Source organism: Typopeltis vanoorti, chromosome 17 (assembly GCF_054136105.1).
Source record: "Typopeltis vanoorti isolate ZY-2024b chromosome 17, IOZ_Tvanoo_1.0, whole genome shotgun sequence".
Classification (NCBI taxonomy): domain Eukaryota; kingdom Metazoa; phylum Arthropoda; class Arachnida; order Uropygi; family Thelyphonidae; genus Typopeltis; species Typopeltis vanoorti.
Window position 1 is genome coordinate 63,759,983 of NC_143565.1, and position 26,824 is coordinate 63,786,806.

General features: G+C 34.8%; 1 protein-coding gene across 1 annotated transcript in view; it reads right to left on the minus strand.

Moving 5' to 3' along the window:
* Positions 1-26,824, minus strand: part of LOC150097445 (transmembrane protein 59-like) — a 99,445-nt gene that overhangs the window by 22,699 nt on the left and 49,922 nt on the right. Inside the window, exon 4 of the mRNA XM_090407199.1 lies at positions 25,998-26,190. Within this exon, the coding sequence (XP_090263325.1) occupies positions 25,998-26,190 (193 nt within the window). The remainder of the gene's footprint in view (positions 1-25,997; positions 26,191-26,824) is intronic.

Sequence of the window (26,824 nt, forward strand, 5' to 3'; positions counted from 1 at the left end):
ACCTCACTAATACTCTTTAACAGAATGGAAGGGAATTATTACAGCAATGTATCAAAATCTAGTGGAAAGCCTTCCTAGAAAACTGAAGGTTGTTACAGCAGCAAAAGGTGGGCAATTTCATATTAGAGTGAGGGTTGAGATAAGCAGGTATCCATATATTTTTGATCAGATAGTATTTCATTTCACAAAAATTATAACCAGAGTGGACAATAAATAAATCGAACTATTAAAATAGTAAAACTGTATTTACATATATGTTAATTTAATTAATACTTTTTTTTCTCTAATATTTGAGTAAAATCTAAATATGTTTGCACAAAATCTATAGCATTATATAGGCAAGTCATTAAGAAGTTTTATAATTCATCAATTATCAAGAAGCAATTTATTTTCTTAACTTTTAATTTGTGTTGATTTATGAAAGATATATGAAGTTGTGCAGCAACAGTTTTTACATCAGAAAAAATAGTAGTTTGATGTGATAGCTCACAGGTATGATGGAAAAGATACCATGAAGATGAGGAAAAAACAATCTATGGCTTGCGAAAATCATAAGAAAGGAGCACTTTCAATAGACATTCAACAGTATGGGAAAGGAATTGCATAAGTAATTTCTGATTTATGCATTGTAGACTTTTTTTTTTGTAGCTGGTGTTGCTATAACATAAAATTGTATTGTAAAAATATTGGTTTTTCGTATTGTAAACGTTTCTCTCTATTTGCCTTTATTATTATTTCCACTTTATTATGTTGTCAGCTGCTGCGCCATTGTAAACTCCTGATTGTTCTCTATTATTACTACAAATTCTGTTTCTATCTTACGTCTTCTTAGTGACTTACTCTTTTGAACAAAGATCTATTCCACCTTTCGACTACTTGTCGTATGCCTCAGAGAACTGGAAAATTTGTTTGTTCAGACTGCGCACACCAGCATTCCTTTCTGGGCATAAGACTCAGTAATATGGCTGGCAGATCTCTCCCTCTCTAGCATAAATTCCTTCAAACAAAATAGCATAAACAGTCGTGGTTCACATGCACTTAAATTATGCTTCTAATACTTTATTTGTTTCCTGTTCTAATGTCCGAGTTTATTTAGGAACAGTGCATTGTAAATCAAAAGATCAGGCAGCACTCTGTTGACATATAATTAAAATACATTTATTTACACTAATACATCAATCAAATGATAGGGAGGTTACTCTCTCTACCTATTCGTTAAAAACTTCCCTTTGCAATTCTAAACAAACCATACAGCATAAATATTCATTTTTACTTCTCTGCTTATAGAAAAACAATTCTAATCTATTCATAAAGAAATCAACTTGTTATGCCAAGTTAATTTCTTTATTGTATTCCAATTACTAACAAACTAAAAGGCTTTCTTATAGACACTGATTATTCCTGGTACCTCATATCTTATCAGTCCATCTAAATTATTTCTCCTAGATTACATAAAAGAAAAATAGAACAATAATGGAACAAACTCACATAGGCTCTGTCATCTGGGTCGTGCATTCATTCAAGGTTCTGCTCCAGAGTTCTCAGACTTTTCTTCCGTCTCAGGCCTTAGATTTCTTTCTACAGTGTTTTGCTTCACCTGCGTCTGATCAGGGATTGTTGGCGGGGTTTCAGAATGCTGATCTCCGGCACTCATGGGCTCGAACGAGAGGGTCCAACATGCGGAGCTTATACAGTCTCGTTCAGATGGCAATGCATTCTTCTCTGGGCGCTGAAGTCCGCTCTTCGATTATTAGCTTCCAATAATCTTCCACAGCCAATTCCTAGATCTAGACAGCCTCAGGTGGATCGGCGTCCTTTTCTTCTCTGCCTCCCTCCGACCTGGCGTGCCCTGGCCGTATAGTCGTGTCTTCTATTTCGACTGCTGATCTAGATGTTCTCCTCAACTGCTTTTTATTTCTCTGTCTCTGGGACCTTTCACGAAGGGTTGAGATCCCTGAAGAATTCGATGAGACTCCTTGATCTGATATTAAAGCCGACCATTTCTTTGTTATCTCAAGCGCACTTCAAAAATCCGATTTGTCGGGCAGCGGAACCTTGTCTGATCCACGTGGACCTTTTTAAGAATGACCTTGAAGTTGGCATACACAGAGCTTGTAAACAAAGGTTTTCAAAGCACTTAGTTAAAACAATAACATACAGTTTCCTGTGACACAGCATTCTGGAAACTATGATCTAGAAAGCAAACAGAACCCTTTCAAGACACTTTTAAAGATGACTACAAACATCCACATCCCTGATGGGATTTGGACCTGCAGTCTCTTTGTTAAAGAGAAGGTATTGGCACTTGGCCAACACTAAAAATGATTTCAATATTCTGACAGTGTTTGTGAAAAGTTTATTACAAAAACTACATTATTCTTTTCAATGAATAATTTTTATTTAGATAAACATAGGAAACTTTTTTCCCTCATGATATCATCATTTCATGATACATACCTTCAATACTATATTAAAGTACTATGTAATTAAGTTTACATCATTACTGGATTTCTGCTCAGAATATGGACTAGTCGTTACTAACATCATGTTCCAATATAAAGATGTGCACAAGTTCACATGGAGAGAAGACACAAAAAATTAAAAAAGTGTCACAGACTATGTTATTGCTGATAAGGGATATCTTCATGCTGGCAAACAGGATACAAGAGTGTACAGAGGATTTGAAACTGAAAGTGACCATCACTTAGTTTTAAGTAGGATAAAAATGAATATCATCTTGTAAAGAACAGTATGCAAAAAAAAGTTTTAAAAATAATTAAATTGAGCATTTAGAAATAAACTACACATTCAACTATATAAACATTATTATAAAAAAAAATGAAACAGTTCAAAAACAAGAACCAAACCTTCGAGGAAAACTGAATAAAAAAATGCTGAATTGGATTTTAACGGTATTGATGCGAACACAGATTGTTAAGAAAATAACTATTTATTAACTTAAAAGCTAATATTTTGCTGGTATTATTATTATTATTATTTCAGGCAACTCCAAGGAGTTGACACTCATCAAGGGAAGCCCTAACATCATATCAAGAACAACTATTCAACATTCACACAGTATCTATCATACCTCGCCTTGAACTCATTCACAGTCACAGCACCCACAACAGACTCTGGCAGCTTATTCCACTCATTCACCACTCTCCAAGTAAAAAACCTAGCTCTAACACCCTTGCTAACCACATTCTTGCCCAGCTTCCATGTATGGCCCCTAGTCCTCCCACCACCAGTCCTATTCTCAAAAATATCTTCTGAATTAATCTTATAGAAACCCTTCAGTAATTTGAATCAATCATATCACCCCTTTTCTGCCTATCAACCAATTTTTGCAACCCACAAATCTTCAACCTGTTCTCATAAGGTTCATTCCACAGACCTGCTATCATCTTGGTCACTCGTCTCTGGATCCTCTCCACCTCCTCCCCATCAAGAAGAAACCCTGGCGCTCATATCTGGGCACAGTAGTCTAGATGGGGTCTTATCAAGGCTCGATACAGAGGAACAATAACTTGTTTGTCTCTGCTCGTTAAAGTATTTTTCAGCAACCAATTGATTTGATGAGCTGATTTAGCCATTTTTGCGATGTGCCCCCTAAACTTCGACTCCCTATCCACCAACACTCCCAAATCCCTGGCCTCATCAATCTCCTGGAGTACGGTTCCACCAATGTCCAACATCTTCAGAGCACACAAACAAAGTTTGTTACAATAGCAAGACAACCACAATCTGGTGTAACAGTGGGGCTAGTATAAGTAATTGCAGCGGGCAACACAACACTAAAGCAAAATATTAGCTTTTAAGTCAATAAATAGTTATTTTCTTAACAATATGTGTTCACATCAATACCGTTAAATCCAATTCAACATGTGCAACGAACACATAAGCCTTTCCACATGGTTGAATAAAAAAATGATTCAGCTAAGCAGGCATGTGGTGAAGTTGTCTGCAAAGATAGAAAAATAACAACACCATGGTTGACACAAGTTAAAGATGCAGTCCTGGAAAAGAAGCATGCATACCAAAAGTGCCTGGCAAATAAGTTGGCAGATGCCCTAAAAGAATACAGAGAAAAATGTAAGTGAGCTAAGCTATGTGTGAAAGTAACTAAACAAAAGTCATAGGAATAGGAAGACTTCAGTAAGAATATAGAAGGTATATATATCAGGAAGGCAGCAAAATGTTCTGGAGGATATTGAAAAAACTTAGAAATGGAGGAAAGAGTACTGTGAAAAGAATCAAAATGATAAAAGTGACATGAAAACTGAAGATAAGGATATCCTAAATGTCTAGAGTAATTATTTTAAAAGACTTAAATGAAACAAGCAATGATAAAACTGTAGTAGAAAGTTTTCAAGAGAAACGCAAACAGGAGTTCATATCAATATACTTGAGGTAGAAAAACTTTTGGAGCAGAGTTTTAATAGTTCCCATTTAAAAAAAAAAAAAAAAGGAATAAAGCTGAATGTGAGAACTGCAGCAGAGAAATTTCTCTACTAAGTGTTCCAGGTAAGATTTATGCAAGCATACTTGAAAAGAAGCAGAGAAAAAAATGTGGAAGAAAAACTTGGAAAAGAACAAACTGGATTCAAGCCAAACAGAAGTTGTTAGGATCAGATTTTCACTTTACACCAAATAGTTAAGAAATTGTGGGAATATGACAAGGATCGTAATTCTGGGAAAGGCATACGACAAGGTGCCCAGAAAAAAGCTTTTCAAAACACAACAATTATATAGTGTGAATGGAACATTATATAGAGCAATACATAGTCTATATTTAAGTTGTCATTCAGCAGTTAGAATTGAAGTAAATACAGGAAGATGGTTTGATGTAAAATCAAGGTTAAGACAAGGATGCACATTATCTCCACAATTATTCATCTATATGGATCACATTATGAAAGAAAGTGTCATCAAGCCTGATATTAGAATTGGAGATATCAATCTTAGCTCTTTGCTTTATGCAGATGATGTTGTACTTCTAAACAGCTAGTGCAATTCTCCAGGATTCACTAACTAAATTGAATAACAGCTGTAACAAATTTGGCATGAAAATCAGCAATAAAAAGACCAAAACTATGAAAATAGGCAGGCTTATAGAAAACTTCAGCTACATTTTGAATGGAGATCCTATAGAATAAATAAAATATTTCAGCTATTTAAGCACAGTTTTTAGTGGAGATGTCAAGTTAAATCTGGAAATAGACAACAGAATAAGCAAAGCTGGTATAGTTAGGAGCCAGTTGAACTAATTTCTCTCTTATATGGAATAAGAGAGAAATTAGCCAAAACACTAAACTAGCAGTATACAAGAGTGTGTTCAAACCAGTTTTAAGTTATGGATCTGAGAACTTACTAGGATTAGAAACAAAGCACACTTGATCAAGGATTAGACCACAGATATGAGAGTTGTTTGAAAAATTATGGAGGTCTGGACAGATGGCATCAATGGCAGTATCATATTAAAAATGAAGATATTAGGAAGGAAATTAACATTATTTGCATTTAAGAATGTGTGAGTAGAGATAATCAATCATGGTATGGTCACTTAAATAGAATGGAAGACCAAAGTCTAGGTGGATTGATCAGCCAGATATGACAATATTGGGGTGTGCTGACCAGTCATAGACTAATTTGATAGGATTTAATCATGTGGTCCTTTCTTTTAGGGTTACACAGTGATCAGCATTCATTTCAAAAATTTTATGGAATTTACAACCGTGTTAAAAAAACTTTTTTTATTATCCCGACGTTTCGATCTTCACATCAAGATCATCATCTGGAGCGTACATAAATATACAGGACAAGTTGAGTTACATCATTAACTGTAAGCTAAAGAAACAATGATTTGATCATATGTTATTCCACTGCGTGACCTCTGGTGGAAATAAAATAATAAAATAAAATAAAAAATAAATTTTTACATCAAGCTAAATTCTATTTTTACAATGACAGGAATAAACATTCTTTTAGATGGTTTTCTTTCAGAAACAACTGGTATCCAATTTTTAGTATTACAATTCTTATTTTTGATTTACAATACTGGATTTTCTACAGTCCTGTTTATAGTTGTTCTTGGTGAGGAAGGTCGAATATATGCCTTCCATATGTTTGTGATTTTTAAACCATCATTGTTGTTCAGATTGGGGTGGTTGCTAATAATCTCACAGGCTTCCTTGAATTTCCATTCATACCATGTTCTAGTGTGATGTAGACAGCTGGTGGTTTTCCAGTCAATTCTGTGTAAGGTATTCAGGGCATGATCAGAAAGGCCAGCTTCACCATAATTATTATATTTAATGTGTCGTTTATGTTCTTTTTGTCTAATAGGAATAGTGCGTCCTGTTTCTCCTATATATGGTATGTTGCAAGTACAATAAATCTGGTATACTTCAGGGTGAGCTAGTGGAGGGAGTGGGTCTTTGGATGAGTTGAGTAAGCTTTTTAATTTTGCAGGAGGTTTAAAGGTGGCTTTGGGGTTGTACTTTTGTAGTACTCTGTTTATTTTGTCTGATATTCCTTTAATGTAGGGAATGGTTATAGTTTTACTGTAGTCTGGTTTGTCTTTGTTTTTTATTGTGGTTTTGTAGAGAATTTTGTTTATAGTATTTTGGCTGTATCCGTTTTTTTGTAGGTTATTACTGATAATTTTAAACTCGTCTTTCAGTGCCTGTTCACTGGAACAAATCATCTGAGCTCTGTTTTTTAGCGTGTTGATGACACCTAGTTTTTGTGTATATATTGTCCCATACGTGTCGGTTTTCAGTAAACAGTGAAGGAAAGATTGCCTGAGGGAAGACGTGTGACAAGTGTATCTAGAAACGGAAGTGTGTTGTGTTTTTCAATTTCAATTGTGAACTGTATGCGTTTGTGTTGTTTGTTTAGGTGGCTAAGGAATGTGTCTAATGTCTGGCGGCCATGGGACCAGATCGCGAAAACATCGTCAATGTATCTAAGCCAGACTTTGGGTTTTAGAGGGGAGGAATCTAGGGCAAGTTGCTCAAAATGTTCCATGTAAAAGTTAGCAATAGGGGGGGGGGGGGGGAATAATGGCAAGCCCATGGCTGTGCCTTCTTTTTGTAAGTACAAGGCGTTTTACCATACAAAATAACCCGACCGTAATACATGCGCAAAAAGCGCCGTGATATCTGGAGGGAATTTGTTCTGTAGGAGAAGGATTGTGTCATTGATTGGGACATTCGTAAAGAGGGCAGAGACATCAAAACTGACTAATAAATCATCTTTTTCTAATGTAATGTCTTTGATGATGTTTATGAAGTGTTGTTTGTTTTTGATATAGGAAGGGGAATGACCTACCAACTCCTTGAGTGTTGCCGCAAATATTTTGGCTAAGTGATACGTCAGGCTATCAATTCCTTCAATGATAGGTCTTAGCGGGGTGTTTTCTTTGTGAATTTTTGGTAGCCCGTAAATTCTAGGGGAGCGCGCGTAATGAGGGAACAGTTTTTTGACTGTATCTTCGGGCCATGTGGTAATCGATTTAAGTAGTTTCTCTGTTTTGTTTTTTGTTCTGTTAGTTGGGTTGTAGTTAACTAATTTGTATGTGTTATTGTCAGAGACCAGCAGATTAATTTTTTCTATATAAGTGGTACGGTTTAAAATGACAGTGGCATTTCCTTTATCAGCTCTGGTTATTACTATGTTCGGATTTGTTTTAAGTGATTTTATCGCTGTTAATTCATGTTTAGTTATGTTGCTTGTTATTGTTTTGTTATGGTTTAAAATGTTCGCAGTTCCTATACGTATTTTGTCTGCTATGTTATTAGGTATGAATCTTAGGCCTCTTTCCATATTACAAATAACTTCAAGTTTGTCTATCGTTTTCGGTGCTATAGCAAAATTTAAACCTTTGTTAAGTATAGAGATTTCGTCTTTGTTTAGAGCGTGGTTAGATAGGTAGATAGATAGATAAAATTAATTATGTGGTGCTGCCATAATTGCCTGAACATCCCCTCAAGAGTACATATTAGGAAATTGATGAACTTCTTTTGTCATTATGTTATCATTTATGATACATACCTTTAATACTATATTACAGTACTATGTAATTAAGTTTACATTATTACTAGCTTCCTTCAACAATTTTCTTCAAAATTAATCCATTATTGTTGGGTCTCCAAGCCTGTCAAAATGAAATTTTGGTCTTCTAAAGAGGTGTTGCTAACTTCATCCATCAACATAGATCTTGTTCTTCTATCCAGCCATATTAAAATCAAATACTGTATGACTAACTTTTCTTCTCCCATTCTGTTTAAGTGATCACATCTATTTTGACATTCTTGAATGCTAATAATGTAAAGTTTCTTGCATCTTCGTTTTTTAATACAATTCTGTGATTGCTGACATACATTCATTCCCATAATCAAACTTGGAACTCTCAAATTTGTACCTTAAGTCACTAAACTGTTCAATTTCTAATGAAACTTCCAGATTCATAAGATAACATTGGTTTAAATTTCACTGTCTATATACTGCAAATAAAAAATATTTTCAAAACAAGAAAAACAGCAGGAAATGACAATATCCCATCAGAACTATTTAAAGTGAGAGAACATGTTGTTAGTACACCTCACAAAATTTACCAGCAGGAGTGGAACATTGAAATCTGCCCAAAAGATTGATGTAGTTATTTCCATTCAAAACAAGAAACAGCAAAAAATGCAATAATTTTAGGACAATTACCCTCATTAGCCATCCAAGAAAAATATTTCTGGATATCTTACTCTCAATGAAATTCGGATTTTCAGACTTCCAGGATGAATTTAGAAAGACCAGGAGTACAACTGACCATATATTTACGCTCCATATCATTGGAGAAAAATACACAGAACATAATAAAGTAATGTGTCAATTTTATTGCCCCACAGAAAGCCTTTGATTCTATTTGGCATGAAGCTTTTTGGAAAATTGTGCAACATTGTGTGGAATAGATAGCAAATAACCCAATTGACTGAATCTCTGTATTCATGTACTGAATTGATTGAAATCAAGGGGAATTATAGCACTTCTTTTCTGTGGAGCATGGAGCAAGACAGGGATGCAAATTATCACTAATGTTATTTAACTGCATTCTCGAATATGTTGTAAATGAAGCCCTAGAAAAGTGTGATATTGGAGTGACAGTAAGAAGAAGAAGAAGAAACCATCTAAAGTTTGCTGATGATATTGATCTCCTAGCAGAAAAGAAATCAGATCTTCAGGAAATCACCACAAAGCTCATATGCTTAAAAAATATGGCTTAACCATAAGTACTGTAAAATCAAAAACAATGACAAATATCTGCTGACCAAGAAGGAAGTGCTGTGGCAGAAACTGAAAAAAAATCCTACGTGAGGATACACACAAAAGAAGTTGACTAGTTTAAATACCTAAGCAATATCTATAATAAGGATGGGAGATTAAGACAGGATATTAGAACAAAAATTGCAAAAGCAGCACCAGCACCCCAAAAACTAAAACTACTATGGACAAATAACAAGCCAACAATTACAAACAGATTATGTCTCAATGACAGGTTAGTTAATTCAGTAGCACTATATAAATGAAACCTGGATCTTCCTTAAAAAAAAAAAAGAGTAATGTGGGGAGAGAGAGAGAGCTGGATTAGAAGATATTCAAGAAAATGCTCAAATATGGAAAAACAGAAAATAAGGAACTATCCATTACACTATTGTGACAGATGGTCCTTATCTTTTAACTATTTAACTAATACCACAATGTTAAGATCTCCAAAACAACCTTATCCAGTTCTTCTCTCAACCATGCTCTTCTTTTTCAGGAGCACCTCTGACTTCGAGTCACGACAAATATCTGATTTTTTTTTTTTTTTAAATCCTTATGTGCAACTTTAATTCCTAGTTAAATTTTTTCTTCAGATTTTTCTGCTGGATTGCTAAGGTTAGGTTCTTGTTTTCAAATTTTTAACCTTTTCTACAATAATATTTGTATATTTGAGTCTCCAGTTCATTTCTAACAGCCTCTCAATCTTGATTCTTTTAAAAACTTTGGTATATATATATTGTTCTTTTCAATGTGATACTCATTATACTGCACAAAACTAGATAGTGATCACTACTTCTTTCAAATCCCCTGTATACTCTTGTATATCCTGAAAACTTTTATTATCAATAAAAGTTTTCTTATATCTTGTGCATTCCCACATGTGAATTTATGCATATATGCTGGATCAGAGTATTAGTAATAATTATCCATGACTTGAATAACAATGGTAAGTACCTGCTAGTACTAACTAGGTGAGATTATAGGCACAAAGAGATCTCACTGTCCAATTTCCATTTTGAAATGTGGCTTACTTGAAATGCCTTCCATTCCAGTAGTTTATCTTTGTGTTTAGTGCTATCATCTTTTCCTTAACCATTATTGCCCAAATATACTATCTTACTAATTACAATGATCTGATATTTATGTAATTTTTCTTTTCCACTGACACTTTTAATGTTGATGGTACTGATGTTCGATACTGTTAGCACAAAACTATTACAGTATTTTATTTTTTCACATGCATCCCAGTTACACAATTTAAACAGTAGGAGCCACATTTAACTAGATGATGCTCTAGATGACATCTGACCATAAGTCTGTTATTCATATTTGTGTGTGGTTCAAGTCAATATAGAAACTGGGACTTATTGTTCAACTAAGTACAACACTGTCAGCCCATCTTTGTTCATTCAGTCACTGCATGGATACCCTAGCCAGTTTACATTATGTGTAAGCTATGTGGAAGTCTCCTAGTTATACAGCTCTGACCCTTAAATGACCTCTTTCATTAAGTCTACTCTGAAAATGTCACATCTCCTCAAGCATGTCTCCTATCAGTCATAATATACTGTCACTAATACAAGATAGTGTATCCATACAATAAATAACATCCTTATAATGTGTGACTTTACGAAAAGTCTTGTATATTATATATTGAGATATATCATGATCTAAGGAATGTAAGTAGTTTGTATTTAACCAAAGAATATTCTTGAAAATAAACAGAAGAAGCCAATATAGAGAAAAACAACATATATATATATATATATATATTAGAATCTGAGGCTGAAAAATGTATTAATAAAAACAATCTAAATTTTAGTTTCTATATCCTCTTAAAAAATGATTTATGTTGTTTAAAATTCACTGCTTTGTGTCACTTTTGCAGTACAGTTATTATCCAGGCAACAACTTCCTAATTTCTTGCAGACTATGTTAGTAAATACAGGTAACCCTCATATAATGTGGTACTTATACAACGCGGTTTTGATATAGCATGATCTACAAATTGTTGTAACCCTTGTTCAACACGGTACTTATACATGGTTTCGAAATAACAGTCTACAAATTGTAGTACCCTCTATCTTTTCATATATTTTTCACTGCGCGACTTAAAAATCAAATCTATCTATGCTAAATTTGTGTCTGTCCATAAGTAGCAAATTTATATTAAGGAAAATACCCTTTAGCATGCATGTACATCAATTGTTTATCGTATAAAGTGTTCTTGAAAATTATCTTAATTTCCTGCTTGGAAAGCACATTAAAAATTGTAACTGTGTTAATCTCAAGCTGAGCATTTTATTTTCTAGTGAGTTACATAAATATATTGGGTTGGCAAATAAGTTTGTTCGGTTTTTCAGAGTGGAATGAAACACATTTTATTTAATATATATAATACATACTAGTCAGTTATATATTGACCCTCTTTATCAATGACCTCTTGCCACCTGTCTACCAACTTCATTATGCAGCGTTCATAAAACTCCTGAGGTTTACTGGCGAAAAACTGACCTAGGTGTCTTTTGACAGCCTTCTCATTAGCAAAGGCTTTCCTGTTCAGAGAATTCTGCAACGATCGGAATAAGTGGTAATCGGAAGGTGCCAGGTCCAGTGAATACGGAGGATGTGGCAAAACATCCCAGATAAGACATAACAATTTACTCCAGGTTGTTAACGATGTGTGGGTCTGGTGTTGTGGTGAAAGACAACTCCTTTCCGATTTGCCAATTCAGGACGTTTTGTGCTAATTGCACGGGCCAGTTGCGTTAACTGTGAGCAATAGACAGTTGAATCAATCGTTCTGCCTGATGGTAACACCTCGTAGTAGACTACACCTTTATAATCCCACCACACAGAGAACATGATCTTCTTTGGGTGCAATCCCGCTTTTGAGGTTGTTTGCGGCGGTTCACTCTTGTACCCCCATGATCTTTTACGTACCACATTACCGTACATGATCCATTTTTCATCTCCGGTAATCATCCATTTCAAAATTGGGTCGTTTTCTTGGTGACGTTGCAGCGAATCACAGATGGATATGTGAGCAGTCATATTGGCCTCGGTCAATTCATGTGGCACCCAAACATTGAGTTTTAAAACACATCTCAGCTTGTGCAAATGGTTTTCAACACTTGTATGGGATATGTTCAGTACTGCAGCAATCTCCCGCACTGTTTGTGGCAGATTTTTGTCGACGATATCCTTCACAACACTCGAATCAACCTTGGTTGGGTGACCAGCGTGAGGCGAATCACTGACATCAGAATCTCCAGAACGGAATTTGGCAAACCATTTTTGGCATACACGTTCTGTTAAGGCACCATCCCCATATGTGCTGCATAAAAAAGCAAACTATGCCAGTAATGTACGTGTTATATGTTACACACACATGCAACTGAAGTAGGGCGAATGAAAATTCACTGAAAGGTTATGTGAAATGTTGCCTTTCAACTGCACAATAGCATTGCACGGTAGCGCAACAATACCGACAGGCGAACCACCATAAACTTGTACTAACGCATAAACTGAACGAACTTATTTGCCAACCCAATAATTAAGCTCAGTATCCACTGGAGTTGGATGCCGAGCTGAGTCATATAATAAACGTCACACACATTTTTGCGACATGGTTGAAAACGAAATTAGTGAATTAATTGATGGGGAAACAGATTTAAATGCGGAGGAACTGGTATAATTAATAGATGATGTTGAACCAAATGGTGGGGAAAGTTCTGCCGAAGATTCTGAGGGTGATGAATCCATTAAAGAAATTAACAGAAGGATTGGACTTAGCAAGAAAGTTAGGAAGTTATTTTACTGATAATGATCCCTCAATGGAGTGCTTCGGAAAATTCATGAGACAATTGTGGTAAGCAAGGCCTTATTACTGACTTCTTGATAACACAAGAAGTCAACAATATAAAGTAATCATGCAATATAAATATATAAAGTAGTCATGCAATGAGAATTATACAAATGATGTCCAAGAGATTTCAAGTGATGACGACATCCGGCCACTTGTGAATAAAGAACATCTACGAAATGTTAGTTTTGAAGACAGTGATGACGATTCAAATAAGCACTTTATTTTATTTTGCCTAAAACATTCATGCATTATATGCAATGAAGTTTACATACCATTTGTAATTTTTATAATTTTATACTATGTATTTGTTTCATAGTTTTTGTTTTCTTAACTTACATGAATTGCCTGAATTAAATAAAAATATTTTTTTTTGTTGGATATGTCAGTTGCTATTCATATAATTAAAAAAAAAAAAAAAAAAAAACGATTTTGGAACAGAACCTTACCTTTTCTATGTGATCTGTGTCTCACATAATATGATTTATATAACACAGCATTTCCATGGAACCTAACATTCGCGTTATTTGAGGGTTACCTGTACTAACAAATTAACAGGATATAAATTATGAAGTGATGACTAAACGCACCCGCCCTCCCCAACTTTAATTTCATTTCACATTTGTTCACAAGAAATATAAAAATGAATATCAAAGGAGAATGAATGTATAACATCCAAGAAAATTTTCAACTGGTTTTAAAACACAACATTTGTTTCTGAAACCCCCACAAAACACACCTGAATTATATAGGTGCAGACCTCTAAAATATATAAAATCTGTGACACTTCTGCATTTTCCCACATTATCATCAGTGAAAAAGAAAATGATACATTATTTCACTAGCATTGGCTGAATAATAAATCCTCACTAACAAACAAGCTACATGTCTGAAACCTGCCATGACATGTATACCTTAATATGTTTAGGAAACATGAATTTCACTGAATAGTGTGAATGTTTATCAGAGGCCTAAAGTGACTTGAAAAAAGTTCCATGACTAGTCTCTGAACTTGAATACAATCAATTTCACATGAGACCAGTAAACTTAACTCTTACCACCAACAATACTGTTTATGTAAATCTCACTCACAAATCTGTGAGTGAGATTCACATCACCAGATTTAAATTTAATCATGCGGAGATTTCTGTGCTTAAGAAGTTCAATCGAATTATTCTGCTTTTTAAAACTAAACAAATACTAAAAAACAAACCCAACAAGTTTCGTTAATCATCAGACTAACATCTTCGGGACTAAAGAGAACTAACAGTTTAAAGTACAAACTACAAGAAATTACGAAAATTAGACCACTTGTTGGTATTATTAACATCAAAAAAGTTCGTTAAAAAACCAAATAACATATCTATACAACCATTAATGCGTCATCATCATCAAATTCCTGTCATGTACCCTCAAGGGGTGTACAGGATATGATAGTACTACATGAAAAATTTACATCATTACTAACTTCCTATCTACAATTTTCCTCCAAATCAGTCTGTTACTTGTCAAGACTCCAACATTATCAGATCTTATATTTCTAGTGTCTAAGGCACTTTTTACTGTATCAATCCACCTATATCTTGGTCTTCCTCTGGGTCGTTTTCCTGCCAACCTGGCAGAGAACACATGTTTTGGTAATCTTTCCTTGCCCATTCTGTTTAAGTGACCATACCACTTAAGATTGGCTCTGCTAATGCATTCCTGGATGCTGACAATGTTGAGTTCTTTCCTAATATCCTCGTTTTTAATAGATTTTGCCATTGATGCCATCTGTTCATGCCCCTAATCTTTCTCAGGACTCTCATATCTGTGGTCTCTAGTTTTTGGTCAAGTGTTTTACTTCTGACCCAGCTCTCAGATCCATAAGTTAAAACTGGTTTGAACAGTTTGAACACTGTCTTGTACAGCTAATTTAATGTTCCAACTAATTTCTCTCTTATTCCATATGAATTTATTCAACTGACTTCCTACCATGCCAGCTTTGATGATTCTGTTGTCTATTTCCATATTTAATTTACCATCTTCACTAAAAATCGTGCCTAAGTAGCTGAAATGTTTTACTTGTTCCACAGGTTCTCCATTCACAACACAGTTGACATTTTCAATGATTCTGCCTATTTTCATTGTCTTTGTCTTGTTACTGCTGACCTTCATACCATATCTATTACAACAGTTATTCAATTTAGTCAGGGAATCTTACAGACTTGTAGCAGATTTATTTAGAAGTATAACATCATCCGCATAAAACAAAGATATCAGGTTTAATACCACTTTCCTTCATAATGTGATCCATATAGATAATAAATAACAGAGGGGATTATGTACAGTCTTATCTGACACCAGATTTAACATCAAACCATCTTCCTTCAATTCTAACTGCTGACTCACAACTCAAATAAAGACTAAGTATTGCTTGATATAATGCCCCATTGACACATGTAGCGTTTTGAATAGCTTCTCTCCTTGCACCTTGTCATATGCCTTTTCCAGATCTAAAAAACTTAAATACAGATCTTTGTTATATTCCCATGATTTCTCAACTATTTGTCATAAAGTGAAGATCTGATCCTGACAGCCTCTATCTGGCCTGAATCCAGCTTGTTCTTCAGCAAGCTTTTCTTCCACAATTCTTCTCAACCGTTTCTCAAGAATACTTGAGAAACGGTTGAGAATAAATCTTACCAGGAACACTCAGTAAGGAAATACCTCTGTAATTATCACATTAAGTTTTATTTCCTTTTTTATATGTGGGAACTATGAGAGCTCTACTCCAATCATCGTTAATTTGTCCCTCTATCCAGGCCTTGATGACTTTTTCTACTTCAAATATGGATATGCATTCATAATTATATGCCTGTCGAGTGTTTTTTTTTTTATCACTGTGCTTTCACTGTTTGTTTCGTTTAGCAATTTTTCGAAGTAATTACTTCATAATATATCGAAATAAGTAATTATTTCGAAGTAATTACTTCATATATATCCATACTTCAAGGATATCCTTTTCTGCAGTTCCCATGTCACCTTTTTCATCTCTAATTCCTTTTACAACACTCTTTCCTCCATTTCTGAGCTTCTTCAACAACCTCCAGAATATCTTGCCACCTTCTTGATATTTATTTTCTATGTTCTTACCAAAATCTTACCATGACTTTTGTTTAGCTAGTTTTCAGCAGTGTTTAGCTTTCTTACATTTGTCTCTGTATTCTCTAAGAGCACTAGCTGACTTATTTGCCAGGAACTTTTGATATGCTTTCTTCTTTTCCTCACTGCCTCTTTAACTTCATCTGTCCACCATAGAGTTCTGATTTTCTTATCCTTGTAGACAACCACACCACATGCCTCTCTGGCTGAATCAATCAGGGTTTTATAAGATTAGCCTTGTATTTAATGTTGAATACTATGGCTACTCCTTCTTTTCCCTGATTGTCATTGCCCGAGTATAACATTTTGTATTTATTGCTTAGAAAGATCTCACCATTTATGTCTTTTTTGTTTCAGTCACCCCCTATTATGTCAATATGGTACTTATCTAATTCCTCAGCTAGCTCCATTTCTTTGCCATTCAGGCTTCTTATGTTCATAGTACTGATCTTTAACTCTGGTGATGTTGAGTTGGGGTGTGTTTTCAGATTTGTTCCAGTAGCTGACTTTTCATTGTTTTGCCCTGGTTCCCTGGCGAAAACAGCGGGAGCCTTGTTTAACAGGGCGACGCCCCCAGCCGGAATGAAATTCTGTCATGTTGTACCATCATTTTGTATTTTGGTTTAAGCCAATAAGAATATACAATTTGGTCAGCTAAATCCCAAATTGCCAGCCCATCCTCATTCGTTCAGTATCCAGGTAGATACCCAATAAGGTGCACCACAAGAAGGTGAGGATTGGACATTAGGTCAGAAGCCCTGGGCGGTTCTCCACATTCCTTTAAAGGCTATGTGGTGGTCTCCTCTCAGTTATACAGCTTTGACCCTTAAGCACCTCACTGTTAATGTGTGTTAGCTGGAAACAATGCTATTTGATGTCGCATTCTGTACTTGACTCTATACCTGGACAAACCTTGATAATCCTATAAGAAATCGAATAGATTTTATAATGATAAATGATACTAAATAATAATGGTGTCTTCCATAGTGAAATTGGAAGAACAGCAGAACATTGTGCTCTTCGACTGGAAAAGACCTGGGTTCAATTCTCATCGTGATGAGGGGAATCCTTATATGAGCGTTTTCAATTGAATGTAAGTTAGCTGATGTCATATGGAGGTAGCAGAGCTTTTTCTCTCAGAAACTTGGGTTTTTCATCCTGTGTACAGACAAATTGACCTACAGAACACATGCAATTTACAGACAAAAAATACTGTTGTTAGTGGTGATGATGATGGGTGGTAGATGCCGCTCATGATAGTAGCGCCGTAGTAGGGAATTAAGTAGTAGTGGAGAGGTGAGATGTATTTAGCAAAGTAGAAGGCAAAAGGGTAGATTGCCCTCCCTCAATGAGTCCTTTGATTGCCCTCCCAAAGAAGACCTGGAAGTGTCATGTAATAATAATAATAATAATAAAATAATATAACCAACACTAAAACATACCCAGGTGCTGATATAGGTTCAGGAATATTGTTGTGTCTACTTTAAAGATCAAACTAAAAAACATTTCTAAAAACAATCATATTGAAAGGCTTGACTTGACAATTCTGAATATACCTGACAACATAATGACGTTTAACTCATAAATTAGGAAAAAATTAGATAATGTAGGATATAAAACAGAAGACAGCAAAAGACTCAGCAAAATGAGAAGTAAATTAAAAAAGATGGTCAAAATTTAGAAGTACAATATACGAGACAGCCAACAAGATTATTTCAAAAATTAAATACAATAAGAAAAAACCCAGGATGACAGAATCAATATTTGAACTTATGAATGAAAGAAGACAAAAGAAAAACACACAGCAGTATAAAATACTTAGTAAAATGATAAAAAAATGTACAGAAGGGTAAAGACAAGTGGCTAAATGGAAAATATAAAGAAATAGAGGAATTGGACAACAAACAATAGTAAAGAAATGCATAAATCAATTAAAGCTCTGACAAATAAAAAGAAAAACTTCAACCATCATCTTTGTATAAAAGATCAAATTAGAAAATTATTACTAGAAACAAAAGATATAAAAAAATGGAAAGAATATGGAAAAGAACTGTTTGACTCTGATTGCACAGAGGCACCTTCTTCTTCAAGTGTCATCTCCTAGAAGGAGGTTGGCAACCATATCACGGAACCTTTTTCTTTCTTTTGCTGCTCTGGAACATTTTTGGTAATTCAAGCCAGTCCAGTCCTTAATGTCTTTGAACCACATTCTCCTGGGTCTACCACTTCCTCTTTTTCCATCCAATTTCCCTTCTAATATTAATTTCTGAATGCCTTCTTGTCTGGTTAGATGTCCAAAATATTTAAGTTTTCGCTCTTTAATTATTTTCATTAATGTTCTTTTCATTTTTGCTTTCTTTAAAACATCTTCGTTTTTCATTTTCTCTGTCCATGATGTTTTCAACAGTCTTCTGATGGTCCACATTTCGAAAGCTTCTAATTTTTTCTCTGCTTCTTTATTTAGAGTCCAAGTTTCACTGTTGTAGAGAAGGCTTGACCAGATATAGCATTTTTTTAATCTTTTTCTTGTGTCTATATTAATGTCTCTGGATGTTAGAACAGTTTTCATATCAGTAAAGGCTTTTCTTGCTATTTCTATTCTTCTTTTTATTTCTTTAAGGGAATTTCCTCTGTCTGTAAACATTTGTCCCAAATATATAAAAGACTGAACCTGTTCAATTTTCTTTTTGTTAACAGAGGCATCAGATATACAAAATATGTATGGTGAACCAATTACACACGAAGAAATAGAATATGCTATACGCCAAATGGAAACAAGTAAAACACCAGGCCCTGATCAGATCCCAGTCGAAATGTTGAAGAAAGTAAATGAAAACACAATTAATTATCTAAAAATTATTTTCACTAATATATATGATACAGGGTACATTCCTGATGATCTAAGACAATCCATCTTTGTTACTATCCCCAAAACTTCAAGAACTTCTCAATGTTCAGAACATAGATTAATAAGTTTGGCAAGTCATGTCACGAAAATGTTAATGAGAATAATCCTAGAAAGAATAAAATGCATTTTGTCAATAGAAATGGATGACACTCAATCAGATTTCCAAAAAGATAAGGGTACAAGAAGGAATTTTCAATTTGAAAACATTACGCAAAAGAAACCTTGATAACCAGCAAAGCATATATTTTGTACCTTTGTTTTATTGATTACACCAAAGCATTTGATTCAATAGTTCACAAGAAATTAATACATATTGTACAGAATAATGGTCTAAAAGGAAAAGATCTACGCATAATGACAAATATATACTGGAATCAAATGGCCTGAATAAAATACAAAAATTAATATTCTGACAGCTTTGAAATAAAAAAAAGAAATGAGATAAGGAGGACTTATCACCTTATTGTATAATATATATAGTGAACAAGTTTTTAAAGATAGAATTGAAGGGGTGTAAAAGTTGGAACTTCAACTTTAGATATGCAGATGACATGGTCCTTATTGCAGAATCTGAAGATGATCTTCAAAACTTAGTCACAGAAATATACAACAGAAGCTTAGAGATGGGATTAATTATCAACCTGAAGAAACAAAGTGCATGATCAACTCAAAAGGACCAACAATTAAGAAACTAAATATAACTGTTAGCCAAAAGAAAATTGTCACTGCAGTTAGCCTAGTGGCTCTGCACCTCGCAACCATATGCCTGGGGGAAGGAGTGTCCTAGGTTCAATTCCCGTTGATGACGTGAGGAGCTTAAGGATCTTCCTCAGCCATAGCCAAGTTAGCTGGTCTTGGGTGTGGACAGCAGGGTTTTTTCATCCCACAAGCAGGCAAACTGGTACCGTGAACACACACGGGTCACAGTCATGAATACTACCCTTAGGGGATGCAGCAAGGAGTGACGAACTGGCCACATTAATTTCATTGTGAACCTCTCATTAGGGGACTCTACCTGTCCTAAAGGGATGGATGAGATCAATCAATCAAATAAAAAGAAAATTGAACAGGTTAAATCTTTTATATATTTGGGACAAATGTTTGCAGAAGGAGGAAATTCCCTTAAAGAAATAAAAATAACATCCAGAGACATTAACACAGACACAAGAAAAAGATTAACAAAGCGCTATATCTGGTCAAGCCTTCTCTACAATAGTGAAACTTGGATTTTAAATAAAGAAGCAGAGAAAAAATTAGAAGCTTTTGAAATATGGACCATCAGAAGAATGCTGAAAATATCATGAACAGAGAAAATGAAAAATGAAGATGTTTTAAAGAAAGCAAAAATGAAAATCATCAAAAAACAAATATTGGGGTGTTTAAAGGTCAAAGCTGTATAACAGATTGGTTGTCTGCCTTTCTTTAAAAGAAAGGCAGAGATCAGGGCTTCTGACCTAATGTTGAATCCTCACCTTGTGTTGCACCCTGTTAAGTATCTATCTGGATACTGAACTAACAAGGATGGGCTAGAAATTTGGAATTCAGCTGACCAAACTGTATTCTTATTGGCTTAAACAACAATGTAAAATGATGGTACAACATGACAGAATTTCATGTCAGGTGGGGCATCCCCCAGTTAAACCCTGTTGTTTGCACCATGGAACCAAAGCTAACAGCGAAAAGTCAGCTACTGGAACAAATCCTTAAATACATCCCAATTCAACATCACCAAAGTTTAATATCAGTACGATCAACATAAGCCTGAATGGCAAAGAAATGGAACCAGCAGAAGAATTGGATAAGTATACCAAATCAACATAATAGGGGTGACCGAAAAAAAAAAAAAAAAAAAGACAAAAACTGGTGAGATCTTTCTAAGCAATAAATACAAAATCTTATATTCAGGCAATAACAACCAGGGAAAAGGAGTAGCTATAGTATTCAATGCTAAATATGAGGCTAACTTCTTGAATGGCAGGCAATAATGTGGACAACTATCAGAATGAGAAACTGGACAATGAGACTTATTTGTGCTATGATCCCATTGAAGGTTCTACTAAGGTAGAAGTAAAGCAATTTTTTGAGGCTTCAGAGAAAGCAATTGACATAATGAAAAAGGAAAAGGTGGTCCTTGTTGGAGATCTAAATAGCAGAGTAGGAAATGACTGTCAGAAAACAGAAATATTTGGGAAAATTTGTAGAAAAGAGCAAAGCATATAATGACAAATACTTGTTAGATTTCTGCTCAGGACATGGACTGGTTATTACTAACACAATGTTCCATCATAAAAGTGTGCACAAATTCAAATAGAGAGAAGAGGCAAGGAATAAGAAAATTCTCATTGACTATGTTATTGTTGATAGTGATGTTTTTTTACTTGTGCAGGACATCAGAGTGTATTTACACAGGATCTGAAATGGGAAGAGATCACCATTTAGTCTTGAGCAAGATAAAAACTGAATTTCATACTGAAAAGAACATGTAAGATTTAAACAAATAAAAGTTGAGCAGCTCTCAGATGTGAACTGTAGACTAAAATACACAAACATTATTCAAGAAAAAATGAAAGAGTTTGAGAACAGGAACCAAACCTTGGAGATTCAGTGGCAAGCCCTGAAGAAAACACTCATTGATTCAGCAAGAGAGCATGTGTCTGCAAGGATAGAAAAATCAAAACTCCATGGTGGACACAGGAAGTTAAGGAGGCAATAAAGGAAAATAAGAAAGCATATCAAAAGTTCCTGGCAAATAAGTCAGAAAGCTAAACACTATGTAAAATTAGCTAAACAAAAGTCATGGAAAACCTTGGTAAAAACATAGAAAATAAATATCAGAAATGGCAAAATATTCTGGAGACTTGAAAAAGCTCAGAAATGGAGAAAAGTGCTGTAAAAGGAATTAGAGATGATAAAGTTGACATGAAAACAGAAAAAAAAGATATCCTTGAAGTAAGGAGTAATTACTTTGAAAAATTGATAAATGAAACAAGCAGTGAAGACAGCACAGTGGCAAAAAACACTCAGCAGGCATATAATCAGGAATACATATCCATACTTGAAGTAGATAAAGCCATCAAAAGCCTAAAAACTGAATATGAGAATTAGAGGTATTTCCCTACTGAGTGTTCCTGGCAAGATTTATGCAAGTATACTTAACAGTGAGAAGGATTATGAAAGGGTTCGTTGAGAAATCATGGCAATATAACAAAGATCTGTATTTAAGTTTTGTAGACCTCCAAATGGCATATGACAAGGTACCAAGAGAAAAGCTATTCAATACTTAGTCTTTATTTGAGTTGTAAGTCAGCAGTTAGAACTGAAGGAAGTACAGGAAGGTGGTTTAATGTTATCAGACAAGGATGTACATTATCCCCTCTGTTATTCATTATCTATATGGATCACATTATGAAGGAATATGATATTAAGAAGGATTATTAAGAACAGTTATTAAACCTAATATCAAGATATTAAAATTGGAGATGTTATTCAGCTCTTCTACAAATGGGGCTTTGGAAAGCATTGCCAAAGTATATATTTCCTAGTCAGAAAATGCCGACCAGACCTGTTGGTGGTAGATGTCTTTCATCACCAGTGAAATACCATCACTTTGCTTTATTAAAGACCTGAAGTGGCTGCAGCCATGTTTGGTCACTAGAGCAAGGGTTCCAGTTTCTGTCTCTCCTTTTCCTCCCACATGTCATCCTTCTCCCATTCAAGGATACAGCAGTAAAATGGTTCTGCAGGTTGGCCACTGGTTAGTGCACAGGATTGAACCAATTAGTAATGAATCTGGAGGCTTCCAGATCAGCTAGTGTCAAATCCTGCGGCCACTAATTTTGCCAGTTCGTAAGTGGCCAGTGGCCAACCTGCAGAACCATTTTACTGCTGTATCCTTGAATGGGAGAAGGATGACATGTGGGAGGAAAAGGAGAGACAGAAACTGGAACCCTTGCTCTAGTGACCAAACATGGCTGCAGCCACTTCAGGTCTTTAATAAAGCAAAGTGATGGTATTTCACTGGTGATGAAAGACATCTACCACCAACAGGTCTGGTCGGCATTTTCTGACTAGGAAATATATACTTTGGCAATGCTTTCCAAAGCCCCATTTGTAGAATATACTTTTAAATAAATCTAGTACAAGTCTGAAAGATTCCCTGATTAAATTGAATAACTGCTGTAATAAATTTGGTATGAAAATCAGCAATAACAAGACAAAGACAATGAAAATATAAACTGCATCGTGACTAGAGAACCTATAGAACAAGTAAAACATTTCAGCTACTTAGACACAATTTTTAGTGAAAACGGTAAATTAAATATGGAAATAGACAACAGAATCAACAAAACCAGTATGGTAGGAAGTCAACACTGAATAAATTTATATGGAATAAGAGAGAAATTAGTCAAAACACTAAATTACCTGTATATAAGACAGTGTTTAAACCAATTTTAACTTATGGATCTGAGTGCTGAGTTAGAAATAAAACACTTGAACAAAGACTAGAGACCACAGATATGAGAGTCCTGAGAAAGATTAGGGGCATAAACAGATGGCATCAATGGCAATGTCATATCATATTAAAAAAAAAGGATATATAGAAAGAACTTGACATTGTTAGCATCCAGGAATGTGTTAGCAGAGCTAATCTCAGGTGGTATCGTCACTTAAACAGAATAGGAGAAGAAAGATTAACAAAACAAGTGTTCTCTGCCAGGTTTGCAGGAAAAAGACCCAGACGAAGAAATAGTGCCTTAGAAGACAGAAATATAAGATCTGATAATGTTGGAGTCTTGACAGATAACAGATTGATTTGGAAAAAATTTGTTGATAGGAAGTTAGTAATGATGTAAGTTTTTCATGTAGTATTATCATAATATCCTGGAACCCCTTTAAGGTACATGTCAGGAATTTGATGATGATGAAGTTAAATATTTTGGACATCTAATTAGACAAGACAGCATTCAGGAACTAATATTAGAAGCAAAACTGGAGGGAAAAAGGGGGTAGAGGTAGACCCAGGAGAATGTGGTTTGAAGACATTGAGGAGTGGACTGGCTTGAATTACCACAAATGTCCAAGAGCAGCAAAAGAAAGAAAAACGTTCCATGACATGGTTGCCAATCTCCTTTTAAGGGATGACACTTAAAGAAGAAGAAGCATAGTAGTTTTTTTTCCATGAAAGCTATGCAGGAAAGAGGCTCCAGTGGGCAAAAGTGTACAAAGATTGGACTATTGAGAAGTGGAAGAAGGGTTATCCTCAGATGAAAGCTATTTCTTTGTCTAAGGAGAGTGGGAAACCTATGTTCACAAATCAGCTGCCGGGAAGACTTTTCCCACCCGCCTTCAACAAGCTCTTAAACACCCAGGATCAACAGGCACAAGTGGTCCAGGATCACTTGCACCTGCTGATGGTATGATTAAAAGTGCCCAATACATAAAAATACTGGAGAAAAGAGTGGTCCCACAGATCCAGAAAGACAAAGAACTCATCTTCCAACATGATCTCACTCCATGCCACTCTTCAAAAAAAGTGAAAAAGTTCCTTAAAAATCACAAGAACCAATTGCTTCAGTGGCCACGTAATTAACCCAATAGAAAATTTGTAGGCCATAGTGAAAAAAGAGACTTGGAAAATTAAATTGTGATACAAAGGATAACTTAATACAATCCATTATAAAAGTATGGTTTCAAAATGTAGAAATAAGAAAAATGTGTTCTATGTTGGTAGAGTCATTCCTAAGAGAATGAACTTATTAGAAACAAGAGGAGCAGATAGTTTAATTTTTGTACTTATTTTCTCGCAAAATTAAAATTTTTCTTTAAAATGTGAGTGTTCAGATTAACTTGTTCACTACTGTATGCCAGTACCATGGGTGGGTTAAATTTTTGTTTGCATTTTTACTTATTTTTTACATAATCTGAAAACCTTGCTCTAGAGATCAAACATGGAAACTTTTCACACCACTTCAGACCTCCAGTATCCAAGATGGTGATCCAATCTTGGCCAAGTGATGAAGCTCATCTCCTACCCAAAGACAATCACAAATATCCATGTTAAAGGTGAGATTTGAACTTGCAGCCTGTTGGTGAAAGAGAGAGCGAGAGAGGATACACTAAGCTTGCCCAACCAAACTTGCTAAAGGCAGAACAAGAATGCGATATGAATATGATATTTACAAGGGCAATATGGTTTTGGAAGGGTAGTTGATTTTTACTGTAGAAAGTTAATCATTTTCTACAGTAAATGATAACTGAGTTGGATAAGCAGTTCACCCTTTATTCATCCATTTGTCACCTACCTTATTTAGTCTTTTGATCTTCAGAGTACATTCACACATTGATGCTGTTAAATTTTTTTTTGGTCAGTTTCGAAGCAGCATTTATTTCCTTACTTTTCCTTACAAGAGGAGCACATATAAATTATTAGGTAAGGTTAGAGTTTCATTTTCGTACTTATTTTCTTGCAAAATTAAAATATTTCTTTAAAATGTGAATGTTCGATTAATGTTCACTACTGTATATTAGAATAAATTTTTGTGCGATTTTTTTAGGTGTGTGTGTGTGTAAAAATAAGCAATTTTAATAAAATTGTTTACAAAACAACTTTCAAAAACTCAGGAAATACTTAGTTTTAATCATACTCACATTCATAAAGAATTTTAGTTATTTTATGTGTGAAAATAAGCAATTTTAATCAAATTGTTTTTGAAAGAACTTTCAAAAACTCAGAAAACACTTAGTTGTAATCATACTCACATTCATCAGGCACAATACTTTCTGCAATAACCTCAGGATGAGATTTCACAACTACTACCTGGCCTGTGTCTTGCTGCAAGTAAAGTGTCCAACTTGTAGTGATAAGTTTACGTACATGGTTAGCAAGGGTATTATATGCTTCTCTAATGTACAACAATGGTGTAAGAAGATGGAGAGTTTGCTGATGTGCTAGCTATTGTAAAGAAAAATAAACACTGATCAATTAAGTATTACTAAAATATATTTGGTGAATTGATCGCACACAATTTAAACAAAATATATCAAAAATAGCAAACAGCACTCAGACTGATTAATAATTGTTATTTTTATCTTTTATAGGAGAAAAGAAGATACAAACTCATGACATTAACTCTGTAACTTAGCAATTCCTACTGTATACTGAAAAACAGTATACTACTCCAAAAAGTGTTCAAGGTCAGCTTTATGTTTTAGAGGGAAAATCAACACTAAAATCACAGCTTGAACTGGTGACTCAATGAAAAAAAAAAGGGAGAGGGGAAAGATAAGCAGTAGGTGAACCATACTACTGGTTCAACAAATTTGACACACAGAACACTAGATTCTCTGCCCACAGAAAAGCTAGCTTGCTATGCCAATTCATGATCACACCCACCCTTCCTTTTATTTTCAACCTTTTTTATGTCAATTTAAAAGTTTACACACACACACACACACACACACACACACACACACACACACACACACACACACACACACACACACACACACACACAACAATGATCATGTGATCAAAGAATAAAGCAAAAGTAAACCAGAGACCATTGCTCTGGAGTCGAAATGTACAC